This window comes from Balaenoptera acutorostrata, chromosome 10 (assembly GCF_949987535.1).
Source record: "Balaenoptera acutorostrata chromosome 10, mBalAcu1.1, whole genome shotgun sequence".
NCBI classification, from domain to species: Eukaryota; Metazoa; Chordata; class Mammalia; order Artiodactyla; family Balaenopteridae; genus Balaenoptera; species Balaenoptera acutorostrata.
The window spans coordinates 69,105,317-69,130,476 of record NC_080073.1 but is presented as its reverse complement, the minus strand read 5'-3'; the positions used below and the strand labels follow the sequence as shown (position 1 = coordinate 69,130,476).

Sequence of the window (25,160 nt, the reverse complement as noted above, 5' to 3'; positions counted from 1 at the left end):
ACTTTGTTGCAGAGTTTCAGAGTTCCAACTCCTCCCCTTCCCACCTCTCTCCCTCTTTATTTAAACATTAGAAACGACTCAGGAGATCAGCACATGCTCGGAAGGAAACAGAGTTTCTTCGTTTGAAGAGAACAAGACTTGGATTGGAAGATTTTGAGTCCTTAAAAGTAATAGGCAGAGGAGCATTTGGTGAGGTAAAAAAACCACAGCGACTTGTCAAATACAGAAATACCACAGAACTTCAAAGCTTCTAACATACCATGAGCTCATGATTCTTGATATAACTGAAGTATGGAGTGCGTGGGTCAAGCATGCCAGCCCCACATCTTAAGTGTTCTGTCTGTCTGCTTTTTCTTCCCGTCTCCACTGTCCCAGGGATCTGGTTGTTCTCTGCTTTTCCAGAGATGATGTTGATGCTTTAAGTATTGATCTACAGGGAGAGTTGAAAGGTAGAAAGAAATCAATATTTATTATTTACTGAGTGCTTCTCTCCTATAATCATGACAGTAACTCATTTTATACACGATGAGATGAAGACTCCGAGGGGATATGTAATGTTCCAGCATCACATAACCATTGAGCAGTGGTACCAGAAGCAGGGCCTAGATCTTCCTGATCTTGAAGGTCTTGCTTTTCGCATTACACTGCCTCTCCAGGAGCAAGCTCACAGCATATCTCCACCCTTTATTTCTTCCGGCCAGATTGGTACAGCTCTAAAGAGATGGCCCTAGGTGACAGAATTTATCGAAATAAGTTATGTAAGTGGTGGTATAGAGTGAAAGCATTTGCAGCTTTGTCCCAGCTGGTCTTGCATGTGCATCCTGCTTGGTCACAAGAGTAGTCTGTTGGGGAGGGTTTGAATGAGCCCATGCAAGATCATCTCCATTCATGGAAAATGCCCAAAGTGGATGACCTACTGATGTATTAGTTTCATTATCATTGTATAAAAGGAGCAGCATAGTATTAAAAACCAGTACCTAGGGGAAATGTGAGTACATATCAAAGGCACAGGTGAAAGATTAAATTGATCCCTCATTGTTCAGAATCCCTGTTGGCCCCTTGAGAGAGGGAAAGGTACAGGACTACCTCTAAAAGAGCTCTCTGTTCAGTGAGGAGGGGACGTGGGACTCGAGGAGAACATAAAGAATGGTGCAGGGAGAAGAAAACATACGTATCTTGGGGGAAGAGGGGGAGGATGTGCAGGAAATTTCCAAGAAGTTTTGTTTGGGTTTGCAGACCATTTATTTTCTTTTCATCATAAATGATCTGTTCTCTCTCTAAAAAAAAATGGAAAATAGGAAGGAGAAAGGAGAACTGCAGAAAACCCTACTTCCCTGATTATGCTATTAATGCTATTATTTCCCTAATTATGCTATTATCCTATTAATGCTTCCAGGCATTTTTTTTTTTCTGTACCTGAGCTTTTGCTATTGTTTTAAACATTGTTGTAATCATTTCCTTAGGTTTTCTGAGCCGACTGCTTGACATGTGCCGTGGGTTTAATGAGTCCTTAAGTTCCAGAGTGAGGGTTTGTTTTTTTCTTTTTGGCCACGCCACGTGGCTTTCGGGATCTTAGTTCCCCGACCAGGGTTTGAACCTGGGCCCTTGGCAGTGAAAGCGCCGAGTCTTAACCACTGGATCGCCAGGGAATTCCCACAGTGAGGGTTTAAAATTAGATTGATTTGTTCAACTAGGGAGCCAGAGCTGTTCAGATGTGGAGATATTTGAGGATGTTTCCAGCACTGACTTCACTGTGTGTAATATGTCCATTTTGGAACATCTTCCGCTTTGTTATTGCTAGTTGCTTATATAAAAATTGCAATACTTTTCCAGTTTAAATATTACTTCCTATAACACATGAAAGCATTAGCTTGGCATTGTGAACTTTTGGCATTTCTTTATAACTTTTAGGTGCGGCTTGTTCAGAAGAAAGATACAGGGCATGTGTATGCAATGAAAATACTCCGTAAAGCAGATATGCTTGAAAAAGAACAGGTAAAAGCACAATTGTAGCAGTGATTTTAGTCAGCTTATGAATTTTTGTCTCCTAGAACTGTTCTTTTTGCTTAATTGAAGTGTATATTCCTATTTTAGTTTTCTTTAGCCCTGTCATGTATGAATATACATGTAATATTACTTTTCTTTCTCCCCAAAAGGAGTTACATATATTTTAAAAGTACAAATAATGCCTATACATTATGTGCAGACTTCTTAAAGTTGAAAACCTACTAGAGAAATATCTGATATTTGTGTCTCCCAGTTGATCACAAGCTGTCCTTGTCATCAGGAGCCTTTTTTTGAGGTCTTTCTTACTGTGGTAGCATGTTCCTTACTGAATGCGGAGAGATAGAAGTTGTATATACACCTTGGAACTGAGGCTTAGGAATTAGAATTTAGAATTTGCAATCTAGAATGTGTCTTACCATGCTTCATTCTGTACATGCAAACCAAAGTTGGGTCTTCTCAGTGGCTCATCACTACCTAAGACCAGTCTTCTTTTGGAATGCATTTGAAAAAATATAATGCAAACGGCAGAGCAATGCAGATTCTCCTTTAATGATTAAGAATACTTTCTAAAACCTCAAACCTACTTTGCAAATAGATTTATAAGATGCATTAAGTACTTCATGTAGAATAACTAAGATTTTAAATATTGGACAATATATTAAAAATGAGAATGCAGACTTTCTATAAATCTAGTTTAATTTAGCAGGTTGCTTAAGAACAGATTGTAATGGGTGACACCTGCAAATATCCTGTAGAATACCAGTTGCTACAGGAGGGCAGAGAGACCCCATGGAAAGGAGAGCTCTGGATACAGAGCCTAAGAGCCGGGATGGAGGCCAGCCCCACACCCAGTCCTTCCTGCTGCTCGAGAGGAGGTATAATCACCAAGGCTTCTCTGCCCTTCATTTAAGCGCCAGCTCAAAATTTGGGATTTTAATTTTCTCTTTAATTTTCCAATATTACCCAGAAGCTTTAGACTCCCAGGAATTTTGGTGGAGAGTATCAGATACCCTGGCAGTATATCTTCAGACAATATAGTTTATGCTAACACCAACCTTATTCATAATGCACACTAGCCCTATTAATTTATATCTAAAAATTAGTGTGTGATATGGGTGTAGGCACTGAAAGAGTTTCAGTTAATCTTGAAAAGCAAAATGTAAGGCTGTATTGATTAGTCAGTATATTTTGTATTTCACAAGTAAATTCTATTTTTACAAGATAAATTTCCTATAGTTTTAAGCAAGACTCAAAATCTTTCTTTATCAAATGATGAGCATTCAGAATAAAATCGTAAAGAGAAGTACACATCATGAGTTTGACTTATTAATCCTTCATAGCATGTGCCAGAGGTAACAGAAGTGGTAACAGGATGATCCAAACATATTGTGTAAAAACATTTGCTCAAGTACTGTACCTTCTTCAAAATCAGTTTCTAAAAATTTTCTACATGAAAATAAAGGAATGTCTGTTCAAATTAAGATTTTAAATGATGCATTAACTTAAATTAGTAGCTCACCTTGCTGATGGACTCAGCTCTTAAAGTTTGATCTCAGTGTGGTCCAATTAAAGTTTCTGGCCACAGACTCTACCTGGGTCAGCCGTCTTGAGGAAGCATGCAGCAGCTTTGTGGGGCAAATCCATCACTTCTGGGTGGGGCTGACAAAGTATAGATTCAGAGCCTAACTTTTTGTAGGTGTAGGTGGCTTATCCAGAGGAAAACTTTTTGCTTGCTATTACAAAACTGAGCAGGAATTACAGCTGCCCACTGAGAGTTCAGGTTGTTATTCTGTCCCACAAGATGGAAATTTCTGCTACCTGGAAAATAAATTTTAAAGGGTAAGAGACCAGCATGTAGCTAGTCTCTTCATGTTTCTCTTCCAGTGCAAAAGGAAAACCTCAGTTGTGATGCCAGTATAGTGTTAGGATGGAACCAAAGACTGACTTTCATCTCTGCTTTCCTAGTGCCCAGGGTAGCAGCTAGCATGTGATTCCCCCACCCCATTCAATATTTATGGAACTGGGGAAAGGGAACCTCTGGTGTGAGTTGCACCTCTGGCTCTTCCCTCCCCTACCCTAAAATCACCTGACTCCACCCCTATATCTTGAGGTTCTTAGCTGCTGTCTCAGCCCCAGGAGAGAAGGGCAAGGTGTGGTCACAGTACCTGTAGCTTTCCCTGTGACAAACTGAGAATGTTGCAGTCACTATCCTGCCCTCTAAGGCGAGTGACAAGTGGCAGTGGTAGTGTCTCTTCTTTTCCGTACATCCCTGCAGTAGGTAGAGGCCTTAACAGGAGACAAGGGAAGCAGAGGTGGGTGAATGCTGCCGTGTATGGTCTTCGTGTAGTAATTGACTGGGTCATAGCCAGGGCTGCATTTTAGCAAGTGGTATGAGCATTTCCTCAAAGCATTACTTGGCTTCTTCATGATTTTATAGCACTGTTCCTTATCACCCTTATCTTCTTCCATTTTTCCCACCCTCATACCATAAGTAGAGATGTAAAAATGTAAATTTTCTAAGACAGCGGTCCCCAACCTTTTTGGCACCAGGGACCGGTTTCATGGCAGACAGTGTTTCCACGGACTGGCGGGGGGAGGTGGGATGTTTCAGGTGGTAACGCAGGCCATGGGGAGTGGTGGGGAGCAGCAGATGAAGCTTTGCTTGCTCGCCTACTGCTGTGCAGCCCGGTTCCTAACAGGCTGCAGACTGGTACTGGGGACCCCTGTTTTAAGACATTGAATTTATTTAAACATTTCCTAAAGAACAATTTTAGTAGAAACTGAAAACTCAAATGCTTTTAGGCCTGTGGGAGTTAGCAGGGAAGAATGAGGCAGGTTAGGTGTAAGACAGGAGAGAAGGCTGGGATCTGTGTCTTTGGTAAAGACATACCAGTAAAACAAACAAGCATACAGCACATTGTCTCAAAACAAAAACCATGGGCCGAGTTTGCCAATAGAAGTGCCGGTTTGTGAACTTGGTATATCTTTACCTCTGAACATATTCTAGGAGGTGCAGCCCTGGAACATATGTTAAGATCAAAACCTCTATTCAAGGATTGGACGGGGTCTTAATAAATTTAGACCTGATTCAACCCAGTTTTGCATCTTGTGACGCTTATGTAAGAGGAGAGGGGGTGGGACTCGATAATGTGCAGCAGTGTTTTGATTACTATTATATACTTAAAGTAGATAAACTAAACTTGATAATAATAAATTAATGAAGTAATTCTCCCAAACCTTTGGCAACTTGGTCTTCCTAGCTAGATATTTCAGTAAAAATAGAAAACGGCAAGGTCATAAATTTGAATTTACAACTTTTCTTAGGTGTTCTTATATTTAAGTTCAGTAAGAACTGATCGAGCACATCCTGTGTGCACAGCAGTGAACTGAATGCTGTGGCATCAGAGCATTCTGGTATTGTCAACCAGGGCATTGTCTTTGCAGATGTCATTGAAGACCTGAGGGAGGATGTGTTTAGAGAGTCTCATCTTGGGGACTTCTTTCTATCAAAAAGGATTATTAGAACAAAAAGATATGCAAAAGGATGGTAATTTTAACGAATCAAAGGTTCCATTTATAGCACTGTTAAAGTTTTCCTTTGCATTCAAGCCATTGATTTTGCCATTTTTTAAGCCTTTCATCACTCAAGTTTTCATCACCAAATACCTTCAAGTCAAATGTTGTCAATTTTGAGTTAGTAGGTTTGCCTGAGCATAAACTAGATCTTTTGTATCATCACAGTTTAATACTCAAAACAGTATTTAAATTGTTTAAACAAATATGCAGTCTAATAAAGCAGAGCAAGGCTTGTCATTAATCAAATGCGTGTACCTCCAGGTTGGCCACATTCGTGCGGAGCGTGACATTCTAGTGGAGGCAGACAGTTTGTGGGTTGTGAAAATGTTCTATAGTTTTCAGGATAAGCTAAACCTCTACCTAATCATGGAGTTCCTGCCTGGAGGTAATTACTTGACGATGAAAGGTCATTTTTCCTTTTTGTTTTATGGTTTCTCTATCACATCAATTAACCCTCCTTTCTACTTTTAATCGTGCTCACAAAGTTGCTTTCTGTATCTTTTTAGGTCTATAAGGAGGTCAGTAACCTGTCTGTGCTGGGGTGCCTTTCTACAGCTTTAGGGCCATAAAAGTAACCTTCTCCTTCATTCTCATGATTTCAGATGGATATTTCTTTCTTTTCTTTTTCTTTCTAAATATATAGGAATAAACTAGGGGCTTTGCCTACCCTCCTGTCAGTGGAATCATGTATAATTAGTTACCCCAGTGATAGAATTGAAGCTATTACATTCTTTGCTTCAACCTTTTTTCTATAACTTATAAGAAGTGAATTTCTCATTACCTATATTAGTAGCCACAATCAGTTTCTCATTTCTGAGATTTCAAGTTTTATGTAACTCGGCATGTGCATCTTCTGAGACAGCTCGAAAGTACACCCAGAACAGAGCATGCATCTGTTCTGGGGAACACAGTCTGTTTCCCAGGGAGCAGACAAACTGTGAGCACACTGGTAGGAAAGAAAGAAAACTTTTTATTTTTTGCTTCTATAGCAAAACTAATATAATTGTGGTGTAATATTTGATCTTGTGACAACCTTTAGTTTAGTTTTAGGGTCATCAATAATTTTTTATTAACAACTGATGAAGGCTAGCCAAGAATCTATCTGATAGAATGAGGAGAAACTTTTTAACATTTAGATGCCAGTCGTTAAATCGGAGTAAGAACCAGTTCAGTAACCAGCCAGCCCCTTGACATGTGTCTCCTCAAACCTTACCTGCACCATCTTCCATAGCCTCTCTTGTCTCCTGGACCCTGCCCTTTGCACCTGGTGGAGCTGGCCTGCAGAGCCATAGACCGCCTGGCCTGAGCGCTCTGATCATCTGAGCAAGCCCACACAGCTGGGCCACAGCGCTGAGGCCTCACAGATAACTTAGAGCCAGCCTGAGTCTCTGATGTGCGTCCAGATTGAATGCGTGGCTGCCAGGAGTGATAAGGCAATCATGTTTTTCAAGTTTTGGGGCAAAAAGGAGCATTTTAATAAATGGCTTAATTTTTGCCCAAGGGTAAAATATCCACTTTTCTCCAAGAATACAAAAATTCCCTCAGAGTTATAAATTAAATTTAAAAAGCAGCATGGCGCTCTATTAAAATCAGAGGTTTCTATCTCTTTTCCCTGTTTTCTAATATAAGTGTCTTCCTATGCGATCTAAACTGAATCTTTCCTGTTTCTTGTAGCTTTAAACTGCTTATTCATATTTCCTTTGCTTTTGTCTGACTGTTGAGTTAGGATCAGAATCTTTTTTTCACCATTTTATGTTGATGGTATTAAGCAGAAATAATTAAATTTTGACTTTGCAGAAAACTAAGGTTACCTTTTAACTGCTAAAATACTGATGTTGTGTTGTAAAAGTTGCATAAAGCATTTTGGTGTATATTTAACTACCTACAATAAAACACTGGAGAAAAAACCCAACTGATCTAGGGAGGTGTTCACCGTGTACTTTTGGGAGGCAGCTATTACACATCCTAGTCTGTAGCATTTTCAGTTCATATTTAGCTTTTGTTGACTAACACTTTGCTACCTAAATCCCACCTTTTTATTTATGTTCTAGTGTTTTGTGAATAAACATTGGAGAGCTTGTTCTCAGCCTCCCAGAATTTTTACGTTTCTGTTGTTTGGCATTTCAGCCTCTCTGATAATGGCAGTACAGCCTATGTGGAAATGCCATTTGGTTCTAGGTAGAGAGAAGTTTGCAGATATTTGTGCAAAGTGAAAAGTAAAGTAGCTTTTCCCCCAGTCCAAAAAATTATCTTAAGCAAATTTATTTATCTGTCTACTTATTTATTTATTTTAGTGTGAGAGAAATTTCCTTTCTCTCTCCAAAGTAAAAGGGAAATCACAGCTCAGTGGTCAGCATCGGTTAGCTTAGGTGAAAGTGTTTTGCAATCCCTGGCTGTGAATTTTACCTTTTAAGTGTTAGAAACGGCTTACCATTTCTGCTCATATTGGGCATTTCCGCCCGTAGTGGGTAATCTCTGGGACAGAGCAGAGGCCTGTTTAGCACCGCCTTACGTTGGCAGATGAGGGAGACATATTGAAAACTGGCATTTATTCATGTGTTGTTTTGTGTGTGTGTGTGTACTTTGTATCTTCTTGTTTCCAGGGGACATGATGACCCTGCTGATGAAGAAGGACACACTGACAGAAGAGGAGACGCAGTTTTATGCAGCAGAGACAGTATTAGCCATAGACTCCATCCACCAACTCGGATTCATCCACAGAGACATCAAGCCAGACAACCTTCTCCTGGACAGCAAGGTACTGTGGGGAGTAGCAGCCTGACCAGCGTGTCTTTACCTGTCTGAGCAGCCTCTGCTTTAACACCTGCGTGGCTTGCGGTAATCACAGGAGGAGGGCTGTGAGCTACCCGGTACATTTTTTTCTTTTTCTTACAGGTAAGTTTGCTGTTACTTACTTTCTCTGAAAGGCTTATGAATTCCATAATTTGACTGAACGTTCCTCGTAAAGATAAAGAACATTTTGGAAAATGATGAAGAATAAAATTGATTTAAGTTATTTTGTAATAAAGCCAAAGATAGTCATCTTCTCTTAGCATATAATTAACTACTAATGCATCACCTATCAAGAACCCTTTTGTTGGGTCAACCTCATCTGTTGAGGATCCCAGCCAAGAACCAGGAAGTAAGGCAACAGCAACAATAATCTGCCACAAAGTTCAGGTTCCAAATCCTGCGCCCTCTGCTTAAGACAGAGTCCTGCTCAGTCTCTGTAGTCATCTTTGTAGTCATCTTTAGACATGCAAATGAGGTTAGTTCCCTGATTCTTAAACTCACAGCAAATCAGAAGAGAATCCCTGTGCTGCTAAATTGTTGGATGCTCCTTGGCAAGTTCCTCCACTGTCTGGACCTCACTTATCTATAAAGTGAATATATTGATCCAGAGAAGCTCTGAAGTCCCTTCCAGCTCTAAAATTCTAGGTTGTTGTGTTCTGGTACATAGAATTGTTGTCTAGACTGAATTTTTCTTTTAAGTAGGAAAGTAAATTTAATTCTTAGGGTATTTTTCTTTCTTACTGTCTTTTGATAACAGTCTTTGAAAAATCTGAAGTTTTGGTCTACTTTCTTTGGAAACCTTAATCTTTCTGTTTCAAGAGGGTAGGAGGTCTGTCAGATAATTTCTTCTGGTTAATAGTTTTTTTCTTTATTTTAAGAATAATGTATATATGTAGTGGAAAATTTGAACAATACAGAGAGCTATAAAGAAAAATACCTATAATGTTATCATTCAAAGATAACCACTATTTTAGTAAAATAGCTTCAGTACCTTTTCTGTTTGTGTCAATTTATGTACAGTTAGCATCGTAAAAGTAAATAGCTTGGTATTCTGCTTTTAAAATGTTAATGTATATGAAATTATTTTTCTGTCCTTAAGTTCAGATATATATATATATATATTTTTTAAACTGTGCCTGATAGAAGGGTTTTCTTTTTTTTTTTTAATTAATTAATTTATTTTTGGCTCCCTTGGGTCTTCATTGCTGCACGCGAGCTTTCTCTAGTTGCAGTGAGTGGGGGCTACTCTTCATTGCGGTGCGCGGGCTTCTCATCGCGGTGGCTTCTCTTGTTGCGGAGCACGGGCTCTAGGTGCGCAGGCTTCAGTAGTTGCAGCGTGTGGGCTCAGTAGTTGTGGCTCTTGGGCTTAGTTGCTCCACCACATGTGGGATCTTCCTGGACCGAACGGATCGAACCCATTTCCCCTGCATTGGCAGGCGGATTCTTAACCACTGCGCCACCAGGGAAGTCCCAGATATATTTTTAATAAAGCAGTAGCCCTACTTCGTGTGGTCTTGGGTTCAGATGCCTTGGTTTCTGTACCCCAGGTGCCTTAGTTCTCGCTTAGTTGTAGGCCGTAGTCTGTGTTCAAGGTCAGCAAACATACTGAAGGCCAAGAGCTTGGGGACTCAGTCTACCTTAGGAGGATTTGGGAACCCTGTTTGGTGCATACATGCTCTCTACAATATGGTAGCCCAGACTTGTAGAGGAGAGCTCATATATGTGTTTAGCCATATAGATTATAGAAGTGAAAATGCAGACATTTTGAGTTCCTGCTGTATACTCAGAAGAGCTACAGAGTTCCCTGAAAATTTAGGTTTGAATAGCATTTGCTCCAGGCACTGCTTTTTTTTTTTTTAAATAAATTTATTTATTTTATTTATTTATTTTTGGCTGCGTTGGGTCTTCGTTGCTGTGCGCAGACTTTCTCTAGTTGTGGCAAGCGGGGGCTACTCTTTGTTGTGGTGCACGGGCTTCTCATTGTGGTGGCTTCTCTTATTGTGGAGCATGGGCTCTAGGGCACATGGGCTTCAGTAGATGTGGTGCATGGGCTCAGTAGTTGTGGCTCGCGGGCTCTAGAGCTCAGGCTCAGTAGCTGTGGCTCACGGGCTTAGTTGCTCTGTAGCATGTGGGATCTTCCCAGACCAGTGCTTGAACCCATGTCCCCGGCCTTGGCAGGCAGATTCTTAACCACTGCGCCACCAGGGAAGCCCCGGCACTGCTTTTTTTTTTTTTTTTTTTTTTTTTTTTGGCACTGCTTTTAAAGACACTTTTTCTTGGAGGTGTCCAGGTAAATCATGTAATTATGAGAACTATAAAACACTTCCTTGGCTTGCAGAACAGGTTATTTGCAAGTCTTAAAGGAAGATACTAGGTTAGCAGGCCCAAAGCTGTGTTTTGTCTTTGGTAGTTTACCAAGGACAGACAGACAGACAGGCAGACAGGCAGACACACACACTCACACGCGTGCGCGTGTGCACACACACACACACACACACACACACACACCACCCCCCCCCAATGGGATAAAAAAACCCTCCAAAAACCTGACCCTAAGCAAAGCTTCTGTAACCTTGTACGCTGGGAAGTTTGTATGTTACGGACTGAAGGAAGGTGGTATCATGGAAAGACCACAGATGAGTCATTGGAGCTCAGACCTTGGCCACATCACTTTTAATTGTGTGACCTTGAGCAGTATAGATCCCTGAGCATCAGGAGTCCCTCCCCTGTTTTTGGTTTTACCTCCTTATCTACTTAAAATTTTGGTTAGTGGACATTTGGTCCTGTCTAAAATGTTCATAAGACATTTGGTCCATGCAAAAAGTTCCTTGCAATTTGGTCCAATCCAAACTGTCCATGCCAAGTGGTTTTGGACAGAACCAAGTATCAAGGACCTTTTGGCATGGACCAAATGTCCTGCAAGGAAAATCTCACCACCCCAAGAACACCTTCCTCTTCCTTAGGGCTAGGCATGTGCCAGGTTCCAGGTTAGGAGCCTTACATGCATAATTCTCATCATTCTTGCCAGGAAGATATCATTATTCCCATTTTCCAGATGAGATCAGGGGGTTGGAGAGGTTAAATAATCCTGGTCTGGAGAGAGAGAGCATTGATTTCTGCCTTTGGTTCTGCCATTTCACCCCAAAGTCATTTAATGACTCTGGAGTCTGTGAAGTGTGGCTTAAGAATGAGACAGCACACTTAAAGCCATGGTGCCTGCCTCACAGGAGGTGTGAGTTTTCTTTGAAGACAATGATAAAGTCAGAGACTTATGATTGGAATACAGTGTGGCAATATTTGTCAATAACTGTGCAATAAAGTTTATTCCCTTTGTCTTTGGAATAGTTTACTCCTTGGCATTTATTCTGATGAAATAATTCAAGTGGAGAAAAAGCTATATGAACAAAGATTTATTTACTCATCATTTAACAGCCGTTTATTAAGACCATCTTCTGTACCATGTGTGATTAGGGTTGGGAACACAGGCCCTCTCTGGCACAGGGGTGCTTTGAGAGTGGATTAAGCATCCAGTATCGGGGATAGGTAGACAGCGATGTACTAAGTCATTTGCATATTATGTAGACATTAAAAATGATTTTGAAGAAACACAAAAGAATATTTGATTGAGTTAGTTTAAGAAGTAAAATTAGATGCTGTGGATACACCTGAAACTAATATAATATTGTATGCCAACTATATTTCAATATTTTAAAAAAGTGAAAAAAAAGTTAGATGCCACGGAGGGTTCAACTAGTTTTAAAGTTTATATTTGGACAAAAACAAAGGTAATGTGCAAAAATGAAAATACTTTTATTTGTATAATAGGATTTGGGGTGATCTTTAAAGAATTTGTTTGCTATTATATATTTCTCCCTGTAGTAAAAGAAAAAGCAGCACCCTTTGGCTGTGGAGCTGCAATGGATACTGCACAGAGCTGGAGAAGATAATGTTCTGTTTCACATCCATGAATGTTCATCCATTCATTACCTTGTTTCCTCCCCATAGGGCCACGTGAAACTTTCTGACTTTGGCCTTTGCACAGGACTGAAAAAAGCACATAGGACAGAATTTTATAGGAATCTGAACCACAGCCTCCCCAGTGATTTCAGTAAGTGTTAACAGTGATGTTAGCCTTTTTATCCCTTAACTGGGCCTGGAAGAGCTGTTCCCCTGGTAACCAAAATATGCAGGATGGATTAGGAGATTCTCACAGTTTGAGTCTTTAGAGAGTAAAAATACCTTCCCAGGTTTGCCTGTGATTTGTACTGTATGGTGAGGCAAGATGAAGGCTACCAAATGTGTTAAAGGCAGATGTCCAAAAGAGCATTCTTTGGAGCTCTACTGAGAAGGTTACAAGGGATGAATAAGGAGCAGGCAAGCAAAAGTAGTAGAGGAAAGAGTCCTGGGAACAACTCCAGATTAGATTTATCCTTGGTGCTTCTTCCTGTCATGGCAGAAAGAAGTTTACGAGTTACTTTCACTCTACCAAACCATTGAAACTCTATAGTAAAATTACAGTTCATCCTTGAGAAGCTTATATCCATAGTGTATTATATATTCAGAAGTCTCTGACTATGTAACAGTTACTACTGTTGGAAATTTGATAGTAATTTTGAGAAGTTGTGAATGTTTTAGGTCCACTTTGGGACCTTTGCTTCTGATGAGACTGCATTCCCTGTGATTCTGATTAAATTCCCTGTAATTTTGTTTAAGGCCTGTCCGTGTCCTCTCTGGCCACCTGATCCACATAGAAGTGTGGCTTACAACTCTTAATTGTGTGATTCTTTGAGTTAATGCTTTAGAGCCTCTGATTTGGGCTTATGAATTTGCTGGGAAATGTGTCATCCAGAGTTATTGATGTATGGGCAGAAAAGCAAGACTTGAGGGTCTCATGTGGCTTGAACCAGAGCCTAAAAAAGTAGTAAACTTTATTCCTGAACTTTGATTAGAACTTGTTTTCTCTGCTTTTAGCTTTTCAGAACATGAATTCCAAAAGGAAAGCAGAAACCTGGAAAAGAAACAGACGTCAGCTAGTAAGTAATATTTGTGGCTTCTTAAATGCTACAAACCAAGTATGAATCAGTTTAAAAGTATGCACATAAATTTGCATTTGATAAATGTTTGCAGCTTACCTATTCCTTGTTTTAAATTACCTTAATAGAGCACTGTCATTATGTTGGTAGTGCCAAAAGTAATCTTTTGAAGGAGGGCAGATAATATGAGGTTGTTTTGGTTGTGACATTTTCAGTGGATGACCTCATTCTGACCTTTTACATTGGTGACAACCCCTTTCCTTCCTGTTGTACCTTTTCCCTGTGTTTATGGTGGTAAAGGGGTTATATTTAAGATGGAGTTCTCGCAAAATGAAACTAAGTACAAATACCTACTCAGAGCTTTAAGGCTGTGGTTCTCAAACTTATAAAAGTTTGATTCACCGAGTCAAATCAGTTCATCTGCCCCACCCTTTCCTACTTTATGGTGGAAAAAGGAACTTGGTGATAAAAACTGGAGAGAAATTTAAGGGAAATGCTTACTTTACTAGTATTTGAGTATATACACATAAAATTATGCCCCACAAGCTTAAAAATAAGTAATGTTATTGCATTTACCTTGATATCAATAGCATGTTGGAATTTATTTAAATAGTACAAATTCACTAGTGAAATATTGCTGTCTAGGCAAATTTTATTCTGACTCATTGGTTCATAAAATGCAATGCACATATCCCAGTGTCTAGTTATTGGAGAATTATTGACCAGATATAATAGAAATGTGTATCACTACATACTTAGGCTTTGCTAGAAACCCAATAGCAAATTGAAAATAGTAAAGCTAAACTATAGCAGTTGGTCATTAGAAAGCAAGAATAGCAGGGATGGAAAACTATGATTAACTTGAAATGATGATCATGCATGTGTATTAGCTAGAAATAGTGGCACTTCTGCTTGTTGCTGTATACAGTTGTAACTTAACAGGTTTGCCAAATACAGTGTTTTGGCCAGACTTCTTAGTAAAATAGTGAATTAAAGTTCTCTATAGTATCTTTAATAACTCATTTAGTAGGTTGCTACTAAGTACCTGTTAGTCATATGTGAAAGTGGAAGCCTTAGGATTAAGAAAGAATCAAAAGAAAGGCTTGCATTTTTTGGATTCATTTAAGGCCCATCAGTGGGCCTCAAGACCATGCTTTGAATATTATGATTTTTATGTTAAACCTGGGCTTTTGGAAATGTAGAAAATGAAATTAATCTGTGATATCTTTTTCTAACATTAACTTGGGGATACTTAAGTTTGGTATAGCTAGTCACATCATAGCCTTCTTTCCATAGCTTGTTAAGGATTAGGGAATGTCAGGAGCAAATTTGGTCAGGTGCTTCTATTATGTCTCTCATAGAGCAGTAGATCTTAGCCTTGGCTGCATACCAGAATCACCTAGGGAACTTCAGAACTTACTGATGCTGGGTCCCACCCCAAGAGATTCTGATGCAGTTGGTTTGGGGTATATAGTCTCGGTATCTGATTTTTAAAAGGGCTCTGCGTGATTCTACTGTGCAGTGAAAGTTGAGACCCTCTATCTAAGAGATTATTTCTTAAACAGTAGCTTCTCCATTATTGGGAGACTGATAATTATCTATGTTTTGGAGGGTAACAAAAGGTAAGGAATCTTCTGTGATTAAAAAAAATTTTTTTTAAAGCAAACTTAAGATTTAACCTTTGGCCACTTTAATTTTGGGGGTAATTAAGCTTAAATACCTTAAATTATTCTTGTACTCTGAGAAGCTTTATGCCCTTTGACATATTCCAAAGGGTCATGTCAGACTTACTAGGAACCCCTTATAGGTCTATAAGGAAGGAAATTTCCCAAGTTCCATATTTGGAGTTAAGTGTTCTTTAATAGTTAATGTTTTTTAATCTGAATAAACTTAGGTTCTCATGCTGTGGTTAAGGTTCTTGCCTTTTTACTCTATCTATAGTAGAAGTGGTCATCCTCATATGACCTCCTTTGATAACTTGAAGAAAATAAAGCTAACTTTCAGTCTTCAAAAGGTCAGTTAGCCCTGTGCTTTTGACCTGTTGTAAGTGATCCCATTCAGCTAGTACCAAGTGGAAGGTTAATATTAGTTAATGCTTAATATAAATTTATTGCTCTAGGTTAAGCCTAACATATGTAATTGTTCACCCTGCCTGCTACTTTTCAGTCCATTGAGAATCACTGAAAAAAAGCAGAGGCTTTAGCTTCATCTTTGGCTGATTAAATCCTATTCTAATATTTGTAGTACCAGCATGGTCCTGGGTAACTCTTAGGCCCTAGTAACTGATTAGGCAATAGGTATGAGCTAACTTTAAGGTATTAAACCACAGAGGTAAAAGATGAGGTACATCTAGGCATCCAATCTTTGTCAATTCATTTTTTTTGAGTGTAGAATTTTCAGAAGTCATTAAGTAGGAAATTAAATTGCTTTATATCTCCTAAAATCTTAAATGAAATCATAAGTTGGAACATATCATATGTTTGAAATGACTATTAACAATGAACAAAAACTCTTTTAGAGCGCAGCTCTAGCTGACACTGTGAACACCCAGACAACAAAAGGAAAAAGAAGGGTATAGATTTGAGGTATTAAGAGCTTCAAGTTGGAGGACACCCCAGTGTGGAAAATAGACAAAGGTTTGGGAAGGGGGCAGTACCTGGATCACTTGTACTTACCATGTGCTAAAGTGAGAGTGGGCTCCCAAGGTGGGACTCTAGTTCCCAGGTGAGAACATTACCTTATATCACAGTTTTGAACCTGCTGTTGCCTACATTCTATAACTCCCAGGATTTTTTTTTTTTACACCTTAGTATCTTGAAGAAATTCTTTTTTTGTGGCAGTAGGTCTCTGGTTTTATAATAGAAATCTTTGGACAAATAAGATTTACTTAACATTCAGCTGTGCTGGAATATATTTAGTCTAAATTGAAGGGTTTCTGTAGTTTCTCAACTTTTATAATTAGAATTAAAATATTTCTGCTTCCTGGGGAAGGCCCAATCCATGTTTCAGACTCTAAAGCTTTAAAAAAACACACAGTTGGCATTTATGTTATTTAATATGTGTATTTAAAAGAAAACAGTGTACAATTTTCCATATGGAAAAAATGAGTTCCTGCCTTACCGTATACACAAAAATAGACTGTAGATGGAAAATAAAACTTAAAAAATTTTAGAAGAAAATACTGGGCAATATATTTATGACCTCAGAGAAAGGAAGGGTTTCTTAAATAACATACAAGAAGTACAAATTGTAAAGGAATACTTGGTGTATTTTACTACTTTAAAGAAAAAAAAACCTTCATATATTGAAAGATGTAAGCAAATGAAAAGACAAGCCACATGGTCCAGCTACTTTGGAATTATCTTATAGTTCACGTGCATACCCTACAACCCAGCAGTTCTACCCCTAGTCAGATGCCATGGAGAAACTCTTGTACCTCTGAACCAGGAGGCATGTATAAGAATGTTTATTGCATTTTCATAATAGCAAAAAACTGGAAATAACCCAGTGTCCATCGACAGGAAAATGGTTACATTCTGGAATGGAATATTGTTTAGCAGTGAAAATAATTGAACTACAGCTACATGTGACGTCATGGATCAATTTTAGAAACAAAATACTGAGAGGAAAAATCAGGTAGCAGAAGACTGCATGTAGAATATTTTTACAAAGCTCAAAAACAAAACTAAGATCTCAGTTTGAGAGACACATGTGGCAAACTTACTTTTTAAAAGCAGAGGAATGGAATTCCCTGTCGGTCCAGTGGTTAGGATTCCACACTTCCACTGCAGGGGGCATGGGTTCAATTCCCTGGTCGGGGAACTAAGATCCTGCATGCCGCGTGGTGTGGCCAAAAAATAAAAATAAAAAAATAAAAGCAGAGGAATGATAAACATAAAATTGAGCATGGGGGTTAGGAGAAGCAGGAGGATGGGCTGGTGGGTACACTGTTAGCTTGAATAATATCAGTGATACATATTTTGGTTCTTCATTTGGACTCATGGGTATTCATTTTATTATGCTTCATAATTTGGTAATTTTACATTTTTTGGTATGTAACAAATAAAAAAATCATAAGAAAAATGATAAGCCTCAGTCTGGGAGAAGATATTTTCAATATATAAAACTATAAAGGATTAATGTTCTGAATCAGGATTAATGCCTTGGATTCATAAAGAATTACTACGAGGGACTTCCCTGGTGGTCCAGTGGTTAGGACTCCACGCTTTCACTGCCAGGGCCAGAGTTCAATCCCTGGTCGGGGAACTAAGATCCCACAAGCCGTGAGGCCAAAAAGAAAAGCTAAAAAAAGAAAGAATTCCAAGGAATCAGTAAGAAAAAAGATGATGCAACTGAAAAAAAACTAATGGTCAAAGGATCTGAACAGTAATTCACAGAAAAAAGAACTGAATGGCTAATTAACATATGAATATGCACTCAACCTTACTAGAAATAAGGGAAATGCAAATTAAAACAGCAAGATCCTATTTCATGTTCATCAGATTGGTAAAAATTTAAGAGTCTGACAAAGACAAGTGTTGGTGAAAGTGGAGCACTAGGAGCTCATCCCACTGGGCATGTTTAAATAGATGTAACCACCTTGGAGGACAACTGGATGATGTCTGATTAAGTTGAAGATGCTCATGATGCAAGACCCAGCAATACTACCCAGTGCCCAGGACGTGCTACAAGAATGTTTATTCAGGTGTTACTTGTTATAGTGAAACATTGGAAGCAATGTAAGTGTTTATTTAGAGAAGAATGTATAAAAAACACTGTGACATTTGTATAATGGAATAGTGTACAGCAGTGAAATTAGTGAACTAGAGCTACATGAAAAAATCTCAAAATCATAATATGGAGGAAAAAAGCAAGTTTTAGCACTGTAGAATAATGCAGTACAGTATGAAACCCTTTATTAAAAGTTGAAATATACAAGAACTTATATGCCATTTATACAAATATCCATACAAGCATAGCAGAGGGGTAGTTATGATTTCAGGGTAGTTATGACTTCAGTGGGGAGAGAAGGATTCTGGCTTTAATCATTTCTGTAGTTTTGTTTCTTTTAAAAAGGAATGATCTGAGACAAATATCACAGATTATTAACCTCTTTAATATGGGTAATGTATACATGGATGTTGTATTGTCTGTGCTTTTTTTCCTGTATGTTTGCAGTATTTCATAATAAGTATTTTTAAAAGTCCACACAGCTGTAGCTTTTAACTTTAGAAGTTATATAATATGGAAAGCACTTAGATTAGAGCCTTCCATGTGGTAAGCCCTCAAATGCTGAGCACAGGAAGGCTTTTTGACTGTACTTCCTCTAGTATTGCAGTCCTGGTATATGAGAGTAGATTACTTGAATTTAGAAAATACTCTTCTAAGAACTATTTACATAAATGTTTCAGTTTGATAAGTAGACATTTATAAACCTTTGACCACTAGGTTATAACTTTAGCTTTTGATAATGAAGTTTCCCTTTATGATTTTCCAAATTAAAGAGGTGGAAAGAGGGATGGTTTTGAGCAAGATATTTAATTTCCAAACCGGGCTTTGCCAGTTAACTAGTTCTGAGGCCTTGGGCAAAGCCGTTTTGGGCATCAGAGTTTTATCTGCGAAGTTGGGCTAATAAGGTCCTCTTTGCTGAGTTTTGTCATAGGCTCATAAGCATAAAAGGAGTACAGGGCCTGGCACTTACTGGGTGCTCAGTTATGGTACTAGTTGCTACGACAGATACCTTTGACCTAGTGAATGGTCTCTCACCTCACTGACGAAGCTTTATTTTCGTTCTGGAAGTTCTCTGGCAAGCCAGGCTTGCCATTAAGCTGCTGGGCCATCCTGCTTATTTAGTTTGTGGGTAGCTCTAGGTGATACTTGTAGCCTTTGGTCTCTAGAACAGAACTCTGGGCACCCACCTTCCTGCTGGGCTTCCTGATGTGTGTACGTGTTTCAGGCCTTCTCCACAGTAGGCACTCCTGACTACATTGCTCCTGAGGTGTTCATGCAGACCGGGTACAACAAGCTCTGTGATTGGTGGTCGCTGGGGGTGATCATGTATGAAATGCTCATCGGTAAGTTGCGTGCTTTCAGAGGACTTTTTCTGTGCAGTCAGGAAAGAGTCCTATGTTGATAATAGACTGTTTCAGGTGGGGGTCATCTAAGTGAGCACTTTTCCCCCCTCATCTTTCAAAGTGAAGTTTCCTAGGTAGAAAACGCTGGGCCATCAAGTGTATCCCACTATATTCTGGCTCCCTGGCACCCTCTGGTGGCTTTGTTGATCATTTATCATGGTTTTCTTCGACTTTTCCATCCTCTCCATCTAGCAACTCTTTCATTCACTGGCATTTATTAAACACCCATTGTATACAGAGAGCCTTCACTGGGCCGTGTCTCGAGCACTCTTTACTTCTTAGTTGCTGTCCCCCCTTCTCTCTCAAAGCCTTCAGAGCATGGACCCCTCAGACCTCTCTCCCTGTTGCTTGGTATATCTGTGTATTTAGGGGACACATCTGTGGGGCTGGCCATATGCCTGAGCACTAGGAGAGCCCATCTGTCTGTGGTGGCCCTGAGTGAGTCTGTGTGAATGACTGGTGTGGCGTCGTCTGGCTGTGTTGTCTTTGGGAACACTGGACGCATGCCTGTGGAGGCGGATGTGGTCTGTGTAGAGGGCAGGTGGAGTATTACGGTGACTATCCTTCTCACCTGTAGTTCTCAAAGAGAGGCATGGTGGTCACTTTTCCCAAATAAGGATATTCCTAGAATGGAGTCGTTTCTTAATGATGTTGTTTCATCCTTTCGTTTTCCTCTTTGGGCACAGTGAGCCCCGCCTCTGCAACTCTGCTTCTGTCCTCTTTCCTTTTTCCAGCTCCAGCTAGTAGCTGGCTCCCTAGTGGTACCAGAAGCACAACTTCACTTTGGGTTTAGGAGTTTGGGGGAAAATGAACAATTGGTTTAGATGTTTTCTGGGGTGAGTGGAAATCCTGTCCATGTCATGTAGGGAAGGACATATAGGATCATTAAAGATATATTAGAATCAGATTAAGGGGAATAATCTCAGATTCAAAGTTCTGGGATGTAAAAGCTCCGAAGTTCCCTTTTTATTACAGGCTACCCACCTTTCTGTTCTGAGACCCCTCAAGAGACATATAAGAAGGTGATGAACTGGAAAGAAACTTTGACTTTTCCTCCAGAAGTTCCTATTTCTGAGAGAGCCAAGGATCTAATTTTGAGGTATCAGAGAACATTTCCCCTGTCCCCCAGCCAGGCTTTTTGACATGAGTGAATCTGTTTTTTTAAAATTTTCATCATTTCCTGGGTCGGTCCCCCCTTCCTCCCATTTCTCCTTTTCTTTTTCTGAAGAGACTACTTGAGGTATGCTGAAAGGCCTCTGTCTTTTCCAGATTCTGCTGTGAATGGGAACATAGAATTGGAGCCCCTGGAGTTGAGGAAATCAAAAGTAATTCTTTTTTTGAAGGTGTTGACTGGGAACATATCAGGTATATCCATATAAAAAGTTTCAGGATAATTTCAGAAAGTCTGTAGTTTGCTTAATACTAATTTAGAAGCACCACTACTGGCAAGCCAAGTATGTTCGGAAGAGAGCTTCTTAGAAATTCAGGGTCTTTTCCTGATTTCCATTCATGGCGAGGATTGGGAGTTGGGGCTTCCTGTCACCCGTGTGCCACGGGACACGTTGAAGCCAGCAGTCGTTTCCAAGGTGAAGTGAACTTTGGATTCCACGGTGAAAGGACTACCTAAGCATTGTGTTGCACTTGCTTTTACCAAGAACACACCAACTTCTCTAGTGTTAGGAGCCACCAGCAGGACTGTCCCTGCCCCTAGGGTGGAGGCTATCACTGGGAGACAGAGAAGGAAGAGAGGAGTGGAAGAAGGATGGAGTGGGGAAGGGCGCAGAGGGGGAGTGGAGGGGAAGCGTGAAACTGTTGGCGGACAGGGCTCGCAGAGAGCTGCCAGCGCTGCACAGACCTCCGTACTCAGCATTCATTGGTTGAGCAGAAGATGAAGTTGTCATCCATTTCATAATAGTGTCCTAATTCGCATGCTTGTGATTTCTACCTTTGCCGTTTAGCCACTCTACTCGTTGGCACTTCTGGTAGAAGAGGGGCAGAGCCCTACACGAGGGACCATTTAGAGGTTCGGTTTCCCTTTTCAGCAGACAGGGCAGGCTGTCAGGGAGACTGTGCTAACTTTGGATTTTAATTTCTCCTTATTTTTCTTGTCTTTCTTCCTAGCTATGAATAATTGTTACATTTTTTTCACCATAGTTTTGTTTGGTTGTAGTCAGCTGGTGTGGTTGGTCAGTGGTCATAAGCTTTTCAAAGGAAATTAATGCTGCCTGCCAGTGGACAGTCTTCCCTTGTCAGACCAGGGGTCTTTTTTGGAGAAAGACTTGATTACTTGTGATCCATATGATTACTAATCGTAGTAATTTTTGGCATGTATGTTCTTGGCAGAGAGAGGCCTGCTGCAATATCTATTGAAATCAAAAGCATTGATGATACCTCAAACTTCGATGAGTTTCCAGAATCCGATATTCTTAAGCCAACAGGTAATACTACCACCACCTCAGGCTGCCTTATAAGTGCATTATTTCCCCCAAATTTTGGGGTGATGTTTACAAATCAGGGTAGAGAACATGGAGAGGAACTTCAGGTCTTCAGGCTCTTTGTAAGTGTTTTTCCAGTGTTAATGCAGGGCAGCAGTGAGACCTTGTTGAATGGAAAGTAGTGAATACAAACGCCCATATTTAGCCTGCTCAGCTGGGTGGGTGAACCACAAAGATTTGTTTTCTTGTTATTTATTAAATTAAAGGTTAGGTAATCTGAAATGACAGAAATGAGAAAATAAAACTTTTAAAATATTGTGAAAAACATGAGGTTCAAAGAACATAGGCAGGCAAATGTAGAAAATTCGCAGAGTGAAAAATAACTTTTCCCAGATAGAAGCTGTGGTATGTTCTTCAGAATGTCATGTCTTCAGTACTGAGTAGTCCATCAGGGTAAGGCAGTGAATCAACTCTCACATCTGTTTCTTTCCCAGTGGCAACAAGTAATCACCCTGACACTGACTACAAGAACAAAGACTGGGTCTTCATCAATTACACATACAAGCGCTTTGAGGGTCTGACTGCGCGGGGGGCAATACCTTCCTACATGAAAGCAGCAAAATAGTTTCCTTGAAATGGGATCCTAAATCGAGCAGTTCTTTGTACAACATCATGGTTTTCTTCTCACATAACTGTTTTGAAAGAGCTTCCAAGAAGTTTATGGAACCTATCAACGTGTCATGGTAAACTCCTGAAATGTGATAGTAAGTGGATTCTCCTCCATAATGCATTTGATGACCTGTAGAACAAAGACAACCGTTTCTACTACATCAGCCATTAACGGCTGTCCTGCTTCTTTAGAAGCATCATGAGCCAATTTGATGTTTTAAAAAAACTTGAGTTTTCCTAAGTTCATCAGAATGAAGGGGGAAAAACAGCCATCATCCAACATTGAGATTGTAACATATACTTACTGAGTATCAGCCAATTCCTGTGATTTTGTGACATGCTTGCTACCAAGCCCACCAAGTATTTTTTTTTCTTTACAGCTAAAAGTTCCATAGTACTAAGGAAATAAAGCAATAAAGAAAGCTTCAGTAGCCAGCATTCTGGCTGAAGGAAATGATCCACTATTCTGAGTGGGTGATGGTGGTAGTTTCTTCCCAAACCTCAGCCTTGGGCAAGTAGCTTTTTATAGCCTCCATTCATGGTGCACTTTATTTATGGTACTAGGACAAAGACCCTCAGTCCATTTTGATTTATTTCCTTCCGCCCATCTGAAATACTCACGCTGCTTTTCTGAGTGTTGATGGGAAGATACCAGCTTGATCCTTTGTTGCTCTTAGAAGGCCCAAAAAGCCACTGGGCATTGCCAAGGAGTCCCGGATCACGTGGAAAATCCTCACTTTCTCTTCACGGCTGTGTTAGAAAATCCCTTTGGATGTTGCCGTGGACTAGCAATACCCACAAGTGCTGCCAAAAGGACCTCGGTTTATTCCTGGGAACACAGCAAGGAGGAGCGCCCAGGCAGAAGCAGGAGGCCTAGAACCCTCTTGGCTAAGGCGCTGCTCCTGCTCCGTGTCCAGAACCTCCCTGCAAGTGGTGAAGGAACGAGCCCAATACAAAGTGCAGAGCCAGCCTGCAAATCCGTGCAAAGTTCACGCCTCAATCTTTGGTGCAACTGTATTTGTATTCTCTTAGTATTTCTCCTCTCCCAACTTTAAGTAACCATTTTGCCTTGGAATCATGATTACAAATTTTTCCTTTGCAGATGCCTTCCTGGGGGATGGTCCTCTTCACCCTAAAGGGTCACCTGCAGGCTTGGGCTGACCAGGCCTCTCTGCTGTGGTGTTCTCAAGAGAGACCCTCTGAATTTTAGCACAAAGTGCCTTTTCTTTCACAGCTGCCACCGCCTTTAGAGGACTTTTGCTGCGTTAGAAAAATGTGGAGGCTCCATATTAATGCATTATTACTTTTAAAAATTTTGATAACTCTTAAAGCATCATTTGCACCCATGTGGTAACTTTGCCTGTTGCAGAGTGTCATAGCCAAGCCACAGCTGGGAGACTGCTTTCTGCCAGTCTTGAGGTTGTTAACATCAGCTATGAAAGGAAAGTATGTCCTAGCTTAGCCATTCAGAAAAGACAAATGGACTATCAAAGTTACAGTAGTAAGTGAAACTGCTTTGGGTTTTAATGTCTTAGAGGAAGAAAAAAGAATATTAGGGAAATATTAACTCTGGATGAAGGTAATGTGTTTCCCCTTATTCTTTCATTCATGGTTTGCTAGTGAGAAGGAAGTGAGATTCTTCTGTGGAACTTTGTAGCTTCTTTGGATTACCAAATAGTTGGGGTCTTGACCCCTCTGTGTTTTGCAAGAGTGTGTGGTAAGCATGGACAATGAGGTAATAGGAGGGTGGTAGGTAGTCTGTGTGTTGGGGAGTGGCAGGGGATAATTTGTTTTGGAGGGGAATACCCACATTTTAACTTTTAAATGTCTGAATAAACTGTGTGAAAACAATAGTGTAAGTCTGTGATGTGTTTTAAAGCAAATGTGGCTTGTAATTCAAGGAGCCAGAGTGCTGATGGCTTCCTCTAACCCTTTTGTCTGCAAACCGTTAAACACTGAAGACCACCTTTAGGCAAAATGCTTTACCATCTCGGGGAAGACGGGACCTGCTTTTTTGTTCCCTGAGAACAAGTCTTCTGAACTGGAGTTCATGTAAAAAGACTGTCTTCTGTTGGCCTCGCACCTGTGCTCTTTTCACCTGGCTCAGTGTTACTGGGCAGTGGACACTCTTGCAGTAAGTGCAGTTAGGCCAAGGGGAGACCTGCCGACGAAAGTTCTGTCAACCGGTGGACCCTTTATACAACTGTTTGTAGCTCAGCCCCATTTTTTCTCAGCCTGGGGTTGACCAGGAATCTCACAAGCTCCCAGGATGGACTTCTCAGCTCCCTGTGTCCACCAGAGCAGGGCTCTGTGTCTGGATGTAGATTTAAGGAGTCTTATGGGTCCCACTTCTTAGCTCCTTCTCTGGGTCAGGAAAAGGACCCTCAGGCAAAGAGGAAGGGGCAAAGACCAACCAGGGTGGGAGCTGCAGGCAGAGGTTAGTTAAATGCAGCCTAACAATGTATTGTCTTTCCAAGGCTGATGAGTTTCAAGAAACATGTCGGGAACCACTG

At 40.2% G+C, this 25,160-nt stretch overlaps 1 protein-coding gene across 4 annotated transcripts in view; it reads left to right on the top strand.

Moving 5' to 3' along the window:
* Positions 1-24,492, top strand: part of STK38 (serine/threonine kinase 38) — a 42,316-nt gene extending 17,824 nt beyond the window's left edge. For 2 of the 4 annotated variants that reach the window (XM_007197962.2, XM_007197963.3), the window contains exons 4-14: positions 72-194; positions 1,912-1,995; positions 5,845-5,968; positions 8,187-8,341; positions 12,382-12,484; positions 13,348-13,409; positions 19,366-19,483; positions 20,519-20,642; positions 20,813-20,908; positions 21,887-21,981; positions 22,473-24,492. In XM_007197962.2, coding sequence (XP_007198024.1) covers positions 72-194; positions 1,912-1,995; positions 5,845-5,968; positions 8,187-8,341; positions 12,382-12,484; positions 13,348-13,409; positions 19,366-19,483; positions 20,519-20,642; positions 20,813-20,908; positions 21,887-21,981; positions 22,473-22,603 — 1,215 coding nt within the window. In that variant the 3' untranslated portion in view covers positions 22,604-24,492. The remainder of the gene's footprint in view (positions 1-71; positions 195-1,911; positions 1,996-5,844; positions 5,969-8,186; positions 8,342-12,381; positions 12,485-13,347; positions 13,410-19,365; positions 19,484-20,518; positions 20,643-20,812; positions 20,909-21,886; positions 21,982-22,472) is intronic. The other 2 variants (XR_009009507.1, XM_007197964.2) reach the window with 2 other exon arrangements.
* Positions 24,493-25,160: the final 668 nt, after the last annotated feature.